General features: G+C 41.7%; 1 protein-coding gene across 6 annotated transcripts in view; it reads left to right on the plus strand.

Moving 5' to 3' along the window:
• Positions 1–4392: 4392 nt before the first annotated feature.
• The window catches only part of MAD2L2 (mitotic arrest deficient 2 like 2), a 108883-nt gene continuing 99724 nt past the window's right edge, over positions 4393–13551 (plus strand). For all 6 annotated transcript variants that reach the window (XM_069078966.1, XM_069078967.1, XM_069078962.1 and 3 more), the window contains exon 1: positions 4393–4401. In XM_069078966.1, the coding sequence (XP_068935067.1) occupies positions 4396–4401 (6 nt within the window). In that variant the 5' untranslated portion in view covers positions 4393–4395. The remainder of the gene's footprint in view (positions 4402–13551) is intronic.

Below are 13551 nucleotides of genomic sequence, written 5' to 3' on the forward strand. Positions count from 1 at the left end.
TTCTTGTAGAAGGTGGGGCCCTCATTTTAGCCATCAGGCTCAGGCCCAAATAAGGTCTGCCTACACTACAAATTAGAGTTCAATTCATGTAGAGGTCCCCAACCCTCAATTCCCAACCCCCAACCCAGACTCTGAGGCTGCTGAAATGAACAAACCAAACAAAATGCCAAGTACTATGATAAAATAGTATGTATAGAGAGAAGCCCGAAGGGTAACCCCCAAGAAAAGAGTAACTTCAGAACATGTTCAAGGAGAACCTCAGAGAAAAAAAAATAACCAAACTGGATTACAAGAGTACTTGGAAGAAATCTAATAAAAGATATAAAAAGAGCGAGGGTGGAGAACATGGCAAGGAGAATTGAGACATTACAACTAATGGTGGTAAATCTCAATCAAGACTTAAATGCCCTAAAAGTGAGAATGAACCAAAAAGAAAAAAAATAATGAAACAACAAAAAATCCTAAAACAAAATTGAAAAATTGAAAAAAAAAAAAACAGAAAAACGTAACAAATATATTTTTAAAAATTTGACCTGAACACAAGTCAAGGAAAGATAATGTAAGAATTATCAGAATAACTGAAAACTGTAACAAAAAAAATTTTGGATACCATATTTCAAGAAATCATAGATTAAAACTGCCCAGATCTCTTAGGCCCAGAGGGTGAAGTGAAAATAAAAAGTATCTATCACTGACATCCAGAAAGAAATCCTAAAATGAAAATTCCCAGAAACTTATTATGAATTTTTTTTCTCTCAACTTTCCTTTTTCCTTCTAATCTTGGTTGCATTGGTCTTATTTGTGCAAAAGCTTTTAAATTTAATATAATAAAAATTCTGTATTTTATATCTTATAATGAGTGCTCTCTATCTTATTTGGTCATAAATTCTTCCCTTATCCATAGATCTCAGAGGTAAACTATTCCATGATCCCCTAATTTGCTTATGGTATCATCCTTTATGTCTAAATCATGAATCCATTTTGATGAATGAATACTTTGAAAAAATAAAATAGCCAGATTAAAGAAAGGAATAAATTATTTAAATCACCCAATATAAGAAGAGGCAATTGAATAAGCCATAAATAAACTCCCTAAGAAAATGCCCCAGACACTAATGACTTGTTAGTGGAATTTAAATTAATTTAAATTAAATTTAAAACTATACCCAAAGGGTTATAAAACTATGCATACCCTTTAACCTAGTAATACCATTATTATACATATAGTCCAAAGAGATAAAAGAAAAAAGGAAAAAAAATATGTGTACAAAAATACTTATAGCAACTCTTTTTGTGGTGGCAAAGAATTAGAAATTGAGGGGATGCCCATCAACATACAACTGAACAAGTTGTATATTGACTGTAATGGAATGCTACTGTGACAAGAGGGATCATTTTTGAAAAACCTAGAAAAATCTGTATGAACTGATGCAGAGTGAAGAAAGCAGAACCAGATCATTGTATACAGCAAAAACTATATTGTAATGATGACCAACTGTGAAAGACTTAGTTACTCTGATTAATACAATGATTCAAGACAATTCTGAAGGACTCATGATAAGAAATGCTATCTACTCCAGAGAGACAACTGATGAAGTCAGAGTACAGATTGAAGCATATTTTTTTTTTTTTTGCTTTTTGGAGGGGGGAGGGCAGGGCAATTGGGGTTAAGTGACTTGCCCAAGGTCACAAGGCTAGTAAGTGTGTTATAGGAATGTAAATTTTTAAGATCTTCCCTGCTCCTAGGTTAAGTGCACCTGGAGCCTGTGGTAGGAGTCTTGTTTTTCAGGAATGCCCACACCTTGGTGCTTTGTGATTGGGCAGTGGGTCAAGAGGGTTGTTACATTCTCTGACCCAGGAGAAGGCTATATAATCCCTGATGTGAGACTCTGCTTTGGGGCTCAGTTTGAGAAGTGTTGTGTGATTTGAACAGATGAGACTATGGGCAGCTGTTGAGAGCTCTCCAGCTTTGAAAACCCAGATGTTGATGCTTCCCTCTCTGGTAACTGTGATTAGGTATGGATGTATGTAATGGTCAGACAGTTTGGAAGCCTGTATGCTTGATCTGTTTCTCTGTCTTATAACTTCTGTCTGTATTGCTTTACTCACTTCGCCACCTAGCCACCCAGAAGCATAATTTTTTCATTTGATTTATTTTTCTTGCTTTTTTTGGCTACATATGGAAATACATTTTACATGATTTCATATGTATAATTGATAATATATAACTTGTCTTCTCAATAGGTAGGGAAGGGTCTGGAGGAAGAGAGAATTTGAAACTCAAAAGTTACAAAAACATTAAAAATAAATTTTAAAAATTGTTTTAAAGAAAATACAGATAGGTTTACAAGCGAATTAGTTATTATTAAAAGTGAATTCTATCAAACATTCAGAGAACAATGAATTTTAATATTATATAAACTGTTTGCAAAAAAGTAAGAAAAGATGTGACTATTCTAATCTCTATGACAGGAATATGATCTTAATATCTTTACCAAGGAGAGATAAAACATAGAAATAAACCTACAGACCAATATCCCCGATGAACATCAATGCAAAAATGTTAAATGTTAGGAAATAGGCCACAAAACACCATATTAGAAAAATTATGCACTATGACTAAGTCGGATTTATATTAGGAATGTAGAGTTGGTCCAATATAAGATGCATTATAAACTAAATAAACCATGTTAGTAATAAAAATAATAAAATCACATGATTATATCAGTAACTAAACAGGTTTTTCACAAAATCTAACACCTACTTCTATTAAAAACACTAGAAAGCATAGGAATAAATGGACCTTTCTTTAATATGTAAATCACTACTCTCTCAAATCAACAATAAACATTATTTGTGTTGAAAAAAGTTAGAGGCTTTTCCATTAAGATCATGGGTAAAGCAAAGATGCTTAATCATCATTAATATTTAACAAAGTACTGGAAATACTAGCTATAACAATAAAACAATAAAGAGAAATCAGGAGAATACATATAGGCAAAAACAAAACATAAATACTTTTTGCAGATGATTTGATATTTTATTTAGAAAACCTTAAAGAGTCAACTAAAATGAACTAAAATAATAAATTGAGCAAAGTTGCATGAAATCCACCCAAATCATCAGCAGTACTGTATATTATGAACAAAACTAAGCAAGAAGAGATAGGAAGACAAAGTTCATTGAAAATAATCAAAGAATGCATAGAATATTTGGGTACTACCTACATGGTACACCCCTGAATTCAACTATTAAAGACTCTTTATAGCAATAATGATGAACTAAATAATTGAAGAAATATTGATTTCTTATAGATAGGCCAATCCAGTAACAAAAATGATAACACTATTAAATTCATTTAATTATTTAATAGAATACCAATCAAACTACCTAAAGATAATTTTGTAGACCGAGACAAAAATAAAATTCATAGGGAAGAAAGAAAGTAGAAATCACTAAAATGATTTGGTATGTTTTGAAAAATAGATCAATTAGAGGAACAAATTAAGTATGTGCATATAGAAGTCAATGACCAAAGCAGCCTACTGTTTGATTAGACCCAAAGTCCCAGGTTACTGAGGTATGGACTAGTTCTTTGACAAAAATTGCTAGGAAAATTGGAATCAATAAGAAAGTAGGTATAGCATATACCAAGATAAACTCCAAGTGGCTGTTGTAGACATAAAAGTAACAAGGAAGTAAATTACCTTTCTGATCTATGAATGAGGGAAGAGTTCATGATCAAATAAAGGACACAGAGGATCACAAAAGGTAAAATGAACAATTATGTAAATTTTTACATAAAAATGAATACAGTTAAAATGAGAAAGGAAACAAACAGCTGGGGGGAGGGAATCTCTGCACCAAGTCTCTCTAATAAAGATCTTGTCTAACAAGATATACAGGGTATCTCAAAAGTCAGTCCAGTTTTAAGCTACAAAAGCTTAAACTTTGCTTTAGTAGCTTAAAACTGTACTAATACTTTTGGGATATCCTGTATAATTCAGTCAGAAAATAGACATTTATTAAGTGTCTATTATATGCCAGGCACTATGCTATGGGGCTGGGGTTAAAAAGAAAGGCAAAAGATCATCCCTGATCTCATAGTCTAAGGGGAGAGACAACCTGCAAACACCTTTGTGCAAACGAGCTAGAGAACAGGTAATTCGGAGGAAATATCAGAGGGAAGGCATTGAAGGGAACGAAAGAAGGCCTCTTATAGAAGGTGGGAACTTAGCTGGTATTTGGAGGAAGCCGGGGAGACCAAGAGTTGGAGATGAGGAGAGAAAGAATAACTGGCATGAGGGAGAGCCAGAGAACATGTCTAGAGTTGGGAGGTGAGGTATATTGTATGAGGAATACCAATGAGGCCATTGTCATTGGACTGCAGAGTACATGGGGGGAAAAGGTGTAAGAAGCCTAGAAAGGAGATGGGGAGCAGGCCTAGGTTATGAATGTCAAACAGAGAATTTTATATTTGATCTTGTACGTGACATTATTAGACTATGAGCCATTCCCCAAAAGACAAATAGTCAAAGGATACAAACAGGCAGCTTTCAAAGGAATAAATACAAACTTTCAACAGCCATATTTTTAGAAATATATTTTGCATGACATTACATGTATATCATATTGCTTGCCTTTTCATTGGGTAGGGGAGGGACTGGAGGAAGAGAATTTGGCACTCAAATTAAAAAAAAAATCTATGTGTAAAAAAATTAAATTAAATGGCTACATGAAAAAGTTCTCCAAATCACCAATTGTTAGAAAAATGCAAGTTAAGGCAACTCTGAGGATCCATTTCACACTCATTCAACTGGCAAAGATGACAAAAGAGAAAAATTTCAAATGTGGGCAGGGCTATGGATTGGTCCAGACATTCTTTTTTTTTTAAAGAGATTGGGGTTAAGTAACTTGCCCAAGGTTACATGGCCAGTTTTGTGTGTGTGTGTGTGTGTGTGTGTGTGTGTTAAGTATCTGAGGCCGGAACCAATTCCAGGTCCTCCCAACTCCGGGGCCAGCGCTCTTACTCACTGTGCCACCTAGCCGCCCCTGGTCCAGACATTCTTGAAGGCAATTTGGAATTACACCCCAAAAGTCACTAGACTGTCTATATACGTTGTAGCGATACATCTACTATTAAAAGGCTTTTCTCCCCCAAAGACATAAAACAAAGATGAAATATGCCCATGTTGTTGTTTGGTCATTTCAGTCATTTTTGACTATTCAAGAAAAGTCATTTGGGGTTTTTTTGGAAAAGATAGTGGAGTGGTTTGGCATTTCCTTCTCCAGCTCATTTTATGGATGAGAAACTGAGGCAAACAGGGTGAAGTGAATTCCCCAGGGTCACACAATCAGTAAATATCTGAGGCTGGATTTGAACCAGGGAAGATGAAACTTCCTGCCTCCAGGTCCAGTACTCTATCCACTGTTCCACCTAGCTGCCCAAAATAGGCCCATATGGGGACTAAGGGGGTGCCCACTTATTGGGGAATGCCTACACATATATCATGAACCATAAGAAATAATGAAATAGTTTCAGAGAAAAATGGGAAGACCTCTATAAACTGATGCAAAGTGAGGTGAGCAGAACTAGAAGAACAATTTATACAATGACAAAAATGTTACTTTATTTTGTGTTCTTTTTTGTTTGTTTATTTGTATAAATTAGAAGTTTTGGGGCTCTGGCCTCTAAAGGTTCACTCTTGATCCAGGAGGACAGCAACAGAGGCATGATAAGGGTTAGTTTCTTTATTCTTCTCAAGGAGGTTACTGATAATGGGAGTTCCAACTCCTACAATAAGTCTTGATGGAGGCCAATTGAAACAAACACACCATTTACATTCCCCACTTACTGACCAGTGCTCACTTGATTTATAGAGAAGCACACAAAGAAAGCAATTTGCCAGCAATAGCCTTACAAGTTTACATTAACTTTAGCAATATCATGGTGACTTTAGTACAGAGCACTCAAAGTGTGCTGTTTACAACTTAACTCAAATGTTTATATTATCCATCATTAAATCTCAGGAGCCTGGGAACAAGGAGATTAGTTCTGGCCATGGATCCAGGGAACTAGTATCTTAAAAAGAAAACAAATCACACCTTACATACCATTTGTTTCTTTGGTTTTTGACACTGGGACTCCTTACCTCACACCCACTCTCAGGCTGGATCCCAATTCTGATTGGCATGGAAACATTTTTTCATCTGGGGCTGGTTCTCCCCTCCTTCAGCAACCTGGTGGCCCTACACTCCTGAGAGTTTGCCTTCTTAGTACAAGACAGTTCAGACATCTGACCAATCTTGATCCTACGATCCCGCAGAACCCCAGACTCAGTTTCCCCTACTAGCAGAGACTACAGATGAGGGCCATCACACCCAGCTGACAACAACATTGTAAATAAAAACAACAATGGAAGATTTTAGAACCCAAATCAACATAATCACTAGTCAAGATTCCATAGGACCAGAGTTGAAGAATCTTATCCCACTTCCTGTACTTAAAATGCAGAATGAGAAATATTTTTGACTTGGCCAATATGGGAATTTGTTCTGTTTGACTTTGAATATATATATATATATTTTTTTTGCCTTTTGGAGGGCAGTTGGGGTTAAGTAACTTGCCCAAAGTTACATGGCTAGTATTTTTGTGTGGGTGTTAAGTATCTCAGGTCAGAACCGAACTTGGGTTCCTCCCGACTCCAGGGCCAGCGCTTTACTCATTGCGCCACCTAGCCGCCCCTGACTTTGAATATTTTTTACAAGGACTTTATCTATCTATCTATCTATCTATCTATCTATCTATCTATCTATCTATCTATCATCTATCTTTCTGTTAAGGGGGGGTCAAAGTGGGAGAGAAAACACAAAGTTAATATATAAATTCAAACACATAAAATATGTATAATAAAATTATATAAAATAGTTATAAAGTTAATTTTTTAAAAATTGGAAATAAAAAGGCAGCCTAGTAGCAGACAGAGAGCTGGCTTCAAAGTCAAGAAGACCTAGGATTAAGTATTGCCTTGGACACATCCCTACTGGGCAGGATATCTCACTTCTTGGGCTCCTAGCCAGTTCTCTAAGCTTAGAAGCAGCAGAGAGGATGCCGACCTGTATGGATAGAGCTCCTCACCAGGACCTCCCTACATGAATGAAATTACAGGTCTGTTAGAAAAACAAAAACCAGACAAACCAATCTCTGCAAATAGTGTGGAACTTATGGTGTGATTGATGTGGCATATCAGAATCTGGGTTTGAATTCGAGTTAGTTTACTGAGACCTGCCAAAGGGTTCATAAAATATAAAGATCTTCCCTGTACATTTATAGACCTATGTGACTGCATATGTTGTTCTTTCTCCTTGAAACAGGGGCCGTATTCCCAGGACTGAAAGGTCAGCTTATACCTAGTCAATTACTCTTCCTGGAAGAGTTGACCACCCTTGTAGGAATATATGGAATTAATCCTGTGTCTTTTTGAACACAGACATTTTGCATTATCCATCACGGATGCCTTGCTCCTTTGGACTGTGGTGCAGTCCACAGCCAAAATGCATCCTGTTCTGAGTCATAGGGAGCCCTGGCACTGAGCCAAAGGTCATTTACGCTCTGGCACTGAGCCAGTCAGATGCTAAGTCATGTAGGTAGGCTCTGGCCCTGAGCCTATCAGTTGTAAAATTAGGCCAAGCCAATTCCTTTTTTGTCTGAAATTGGATATAATCAGGAAAAATCAATATATTCTTTGGAGTTCTACCTGGGATGTTCGAAGCCTGGACTCTGGGGGCTGAAATCAATGGACTCCCCAACACGTGAACCCAGATGTTGGTGCTTCTCCAGTTTGGTGATGCTTGTAAATATTTTTGTTACTCTGTTAAGCTTTATCTCTATCTTTCTATATTTCTTCAATACTTTTTATATTGTCCTTATGTGAAGAATAAATGTTATGCTGATTCCAATTTGGTGTGGAGAGTGGTCATTACACTGTGCAGTTCGGTCCTAAAAACATATTTAATGCAGCTGCACGAACCTCCTTAACGATACACCTGTAGGGCCTTGGACAAACCATTTCAGCTCTGCAAGCCTCTGTTTCCTCCCATGTCAGAGGAAGGGGCTGGATGAGATGAAATTAAAGGTGGCTCCCAGTTCTAAAGCTAAACCTGTGACTTGGAACTCTCTTTGCTTATCTGAAGGTTTTTGTTGACAGATACTAGTTGATAATTTTGAAAACTGAGAGAGAAAAACCCCAGATGGTCCAGCCACACAGTCAACCCCAACTTTCCCTCCTATCCCCAAGAAGGGGCCAGCAATCAACTAATCAATGTCAACATTTATTAAGGACCTTTTGTGTGTCAGGCACTCTGCTAAACCCTGCAATAATAGATTAACCCACTTTTCAAAGTGTTATTTCCTCTCCCCTCTCCCCCCATTCACTCTTTTCTTGAAGGTTCACAAAATAATCTGGTGAGTGGGCAGGATGGGGCAGGGCTCCATTAACAGAGGAGCAAGGGAGATAAAGGGACTTGCCTGGTGGGCTTATAGAATTTAGGGCTGGAAGGGACCTTACACATCATTTAGTCCTACCCCCTTACTTTAAAGAGTAGACAGAAGACAATTTGCCCAAGGTCATGGAAATAATAAGGGGAAAAGGCAGGATTAGAACCGGGGGCTCCAACATTCCTGGCTCATGTTCTAACAGACTAAAAGGTGAGAGGACTCAGTATTCAGCCCAGTCTTTGAAATGATCCTGTCTTCTCTGTGGTCTCTGGTTAAAGACTGAATGATTATATCTGGAGTGGACCAGACTTCTAATTTTATGAGCTACTCAGTGTTGGCATAGAGGCATCAATGTTATATTTATGAAGTTCACAGATGGCATCAAACCGGGAAGGATAGCTAATACTGTGGGTAACAGTCAGGATCCTCAAAGGTCTTGGAGATAGGCTAGAACATAAGACTAAGCCTAGTAAGATCTATTTTTTTTTTTTAAGCAATCAGGGTTAAGTAACTTGCTCAAGGTTACACGGCCAGTTATTTCTGGGTGTGGTGCTGAGTGTCTGAGCCCGGGATTCGATCTCCAGGTCGTCCCAACACTGGAGCCGGTACTCTTACTCGCTGAGCCACCTGGCCACCCCAGTAAGATCTATTTTAATAGGGATAAATGTAAAGTACCCTGCTCTGGCTCAAAAAATCAATTTCCTAAGTATAAAATGAGGTGCATAGTTGATATCTGGAAGAGATCTGAGGGCTCTCAAAAATTAATGAGGTCTTAGTTGGGAATTTAGCTGGGAATAGCTTTCATTGGGAATGAGGCGATTGTCTCAATGCACTTTGTGCTGATCAGAACATATTTGAAATATTGTGCTTAGTTCTGGGAACCATATTCTTTTTTTTTTCTTGGAGGGGGCAATTGGGGTTAAGTGACTTGCCCAAGGTCACATGGCTAGTTTTTGTGTTAAATGTCTGAGGCTGGGTTTGAATTCAGGTCCAATTGACTCCAGGGCTGGTGCTCTATTCATTGTGCCACCTAGCCGCCCCCTGGGATCCATATTCTAAGAAGCACAGGGACAGCTGATGACTTTCCAGAGGAGGGAAACCAAGATGACGAAGAGCCTTGAGGTTGTGCTGTGTTAGGGGACTTTAGGCAGCAGAAGAGAAATCTTAGGACTAGATGGGATAACTCTCTTCAAGAATTTGAAGAACTATACCCAAAATTCTGCTTGTTCAGAGGAGAGAGCAACAAGGAACAGAAATTATATAGAGAGGATGGCACAGTGGAAAGATGAACCAAAGTCATAGGTTGGTGAGTATACAAGGGACGGCAACAGGAAAGGTGATTGACCTCAAGGTCTGATGAAGTAGCCAGGGATGGTTAGCCTGGAGAGAAGACTTAGGGTGGGACTGGCTTCAAAAGCAGGGAAGAGGGATCCCCCTTATTCTGCTTGGCTCCAAGAGGCAGAACCAGTATCAGTGGGGTCAAAGAGGCAAAGATGTCCCATTTGCCGTTAGGTTTGATGTAAAAAACAAACAGCAACAGCCCCCATCCCCCAACATTCTTAACATGCATAGAATCAAAGACTCTAAACTGCAGGAGGGGGACCCCAGCAACCTCTAATCCAATCCCACAAATGGATGAGTTTCAAGCCAAGATTGAATTGTTATTTGTGGAAGCCATTTTTTTTTCTGATATGTGCTGGACTAGAAGGCTAATGAGGTCCTTTTCTAACTCTCAGAAATCTGAATAAACAAATCTAGCTTATTGCTTCTATGTCCTGGACTTTCCCACTGTACACAGAACTGACTTTCTCCCATCAGTTGCCAGAAGGAGCCTAGGCAATGGGGCCCACGCTTTCTCCTCCGTACCATGGAGGTCATGTCTTTCTCTTTTTTCATCTGGAGCTTCATTTTCAGCCAGAGCAGGGGCCCTCAGGGCCCAGAGTCTACCATCTGATCTTGGAAGCTTTGTCCTCCGAGCTGCTAAATCCCAGAAGCTGAGCAATGTCCCAGTTGAGGCCCTGAGAGACTTACATGGGTGGAAGCTGGCTAGCCCAAAACTGAAGTTATTCCTGGAGAATGGGTTCTGACACTCTCAGCTGGTCACAACCTAAGCTTCCGTCTGGCCCATGAGGGGTCCAAGGGAGGGCAGCAGATGTAACCCTAGGAGGTAGGAACCTCATACCTGATTTCAGGTGGCCACCTGGCCCGGGTGATATGTTCTCCTTCCAATTGGCATCCATGGGGTCTAGGTTGGCGATGTCACCAGGAGGTCCTCAGTCTAGGTGCTGGGTCAGGTACTTCAATTAGAATGGTCTTTCCAGACATCAATGATGGCCAGCAGATCACAGACTGTCCAGGTCTCTTAAGGAGAAGGCTGAGAGATCTAAGTGTCAAAGATAGAGGCAGGGTCAAGGCTTCCCTTTACAGGACCTTCCCTTTTTGATCCCTTTACCTGGGACCTTTCCCTGCCCTTCCAGGGTAGCACCTGACCATCCCAAGTCTAACTTAGTGGGGTGCTTGGTGAACTGAGGAGCCAGTTTAAAGACCAAAAAAAAAATATGAGTTGCTTCCTTCAAAGGGCTTATGTTCTATTAGGTGAGACAATGTGGCCATAAATAAGAGTGTAGGCAGCTAGATGGTATACTACATTGAGTCCTAGATTTGAAGTTAGGAAAACTTAAGTCAATAGTTAATCAATTAGCATTTATTGAGTGTGAGAAGAAGGGGATGGCAAGCAGAGGAAAAGTCAACTGTCTGCCCCACCTTGATGAGTTTGCATGTCTGTGGTGTCCTGCCCCTCATCACCCAGAGGGAGCATTTTTATGGCCAGAGTCCTGGGGCGTCTTTCTACACCCTATTCCTCCCATCATTCATCTTCTGTTTTTCTCTGTCTCATTTCCTGCCCCACATTCTCTTCTCCACAGTGTTTGTCTATGCCAGATCTCCACTCACGGCTTCCCAAGACCTAATTCATTTGTCTGTCCAATTCCTCCCTTTCCCTCCCATATCTGAGTCTTATTTAATATATGTACATATATATTATACATATCTATTACACACACACACACACACACACACTCTCTCTCTCTCTATATATATACTACACTAACTTACTGAGGCTCTTACTGAATGAATGACTTCCCAGGTCTCCCATCTTGTCTCCCCTCTCCTGCCTACTCACTGCCGCCCTGGGACCCTCACCTGTCTCCTTTCCATCTGTCCCTCCCCCGTCCCCCATTTCTAAGACTCGCACCTGTTCCTATTCTCCCCAGCACCTTCATAGGCACCCCTCTCTATCCCCCGGATTCTTACCTACGCCCTCCATCAGTCCTCAGTACCCTTATCTTCTTGCTTCATCCCACGTCAGTCCTTCCTCACTGCTCGGCCCCGCCCCCTCCTTACCTGTCTGATTCATGCCTCCCTTCCCTCACCCTCCCCTCATCCTCACCTGTCTTTCTCCACTCCTCCAGGTCTATCCCTCTCGCTGCCCCCCCCCCCCCCCCCCCCCCCCCCCGGCACACACCACCTCATCTGAGACGCCCTTCCGATCTTGGTCTCCGATGAGAGCAGCTCCGGCGGCCCCCCCCCCCCCCCCCCCCCATCCTCCGCCCAGGGCTCTCTCCGCTCCTTCCAGATGCCCCAACTCACTCTTGACCCCCGAAGGCACGGCTTCTCCGCCCCTCCCTCAGCTGCGGAGCCTGGCGGTGTCGCGGCAAGGAGAGTAACGACCGGCAGCGCCGGTCCGGGCTGGCTGGTTCAAGTGCGCGCCCGCGGGGAGCGGAAGGGGGTGGGGTGGGCCGCAGGGGGCCGCCGGAGCTGGAAGCTCGAAGAGCGCTTGTGCTCGGCCGCCGGTGCTCGGGCATGGCCAGGGTAGGGAGAGTCCAGCTCCGTCTGTCGCAAGGGCGGGCACTGTGCAGAGCCCGTGCAGATTTGGGGCGCTGGTTGCATGCATCTTTGCAAAATGTGCTCGTCTAAAAATAACCTTAATCTTGTTCAAGGTGGGACTGAGTGCTTGGCTCTTCCCTGGGCAGTGCGCCCTGCAACCCCATTCCTGGGTGCGCGTCTGTTCTGTGCACACCAGGGGTGCAGAGTCATGATCCAAAGTCTGCTGTCTTTAGATGCAGCGTGTGGCCGAGCCCATGCCAACACCACCTCACTCTCCATTGGAATAATATATCTGCCGTTTTATTCGGCCCTAATGCCGGTGCTACTGCTCCTGCCTACCTTTTCTGGCAGTGCCCAGACCTAGGGCAGAGAAAGGCCAGGGTTAGGAGAGCTGCTGCTTGGTTGCTTCCATCTCCTTTCAACCTGGGCAGCTGAGCCCATTGGGTGTCTGTCTGCCTGCTAAGTCTCTCTGGCACTGGCCCCTGTACGACCCTGTTCAAATCACTTCCCTTTTCTAGGTTTGCTCATTTGTAAAATAGAGTTGGACAAGATGGATTTATGTGAGGCGGTGTATCTCAGCTTTAAAGGCCAATAGACCTCCGAGATCATTTGGGCTCATCTCCCTTTACAGAGCAGGGCTGCTCACTGGGATTCCTGGCAGGTCAGCCCTCCACGCTAAATGGAACCAGCCAAGGCGCCCAAAGACAGGAGTCAGCTTTTACTGCCCTGTCCCCACCCCGTGCATCTGGTCACTCGCCAGGTCCTGCTGCCTTGGCTTCACGATGCTCTTGCACCCGGCCCCTTCCCTCAGCCTCCAAAGGAGCCACTCCTGCTCAGGCCCTCCATCAGTGCAGACCCCTGGCATTGTCCGCCGTCTGATTTCCTGATGCATGCTCCTCTCTAAGTAACAACATGGGATATTGGGGTTCTCAAAACTTTTTGTGTCACAGTCATCTGGTAAAGGCCAGAGATCCCTTCTAAGAATATTTCTTAATAAAGGAAATGCTTAAGTTTCAGTTTGAGGCAAGAATATATTTTTCCCTCCAAGTTCACATACCCTGATGTAGGGGTTTGTGAACCCTTGGTGATGATCTGCCTCATTTTATAGTTGAGGAAACAGATTCACAGGCTAAGTGACTGACCCAAGGACACACTTGCAGTAACAGAAT

The sequence above is a fragment of the Petaurus breviceps genome, unplaced genomic scaffold (assembly GCF_028583685.1).
Source record: "Petaurus breviceps papuanus isolate PSGF00001 unplaced genomic scaffold, PetGlider_PUasm1.0 91041, whole genome shotgun sequence".
Taxonomy (NCBI): Eukaryota; Metazoa; Chordata; class Mammalia; order Diprotodontia; family Petauridae; genus Petaurus; species Petaurus breviceps.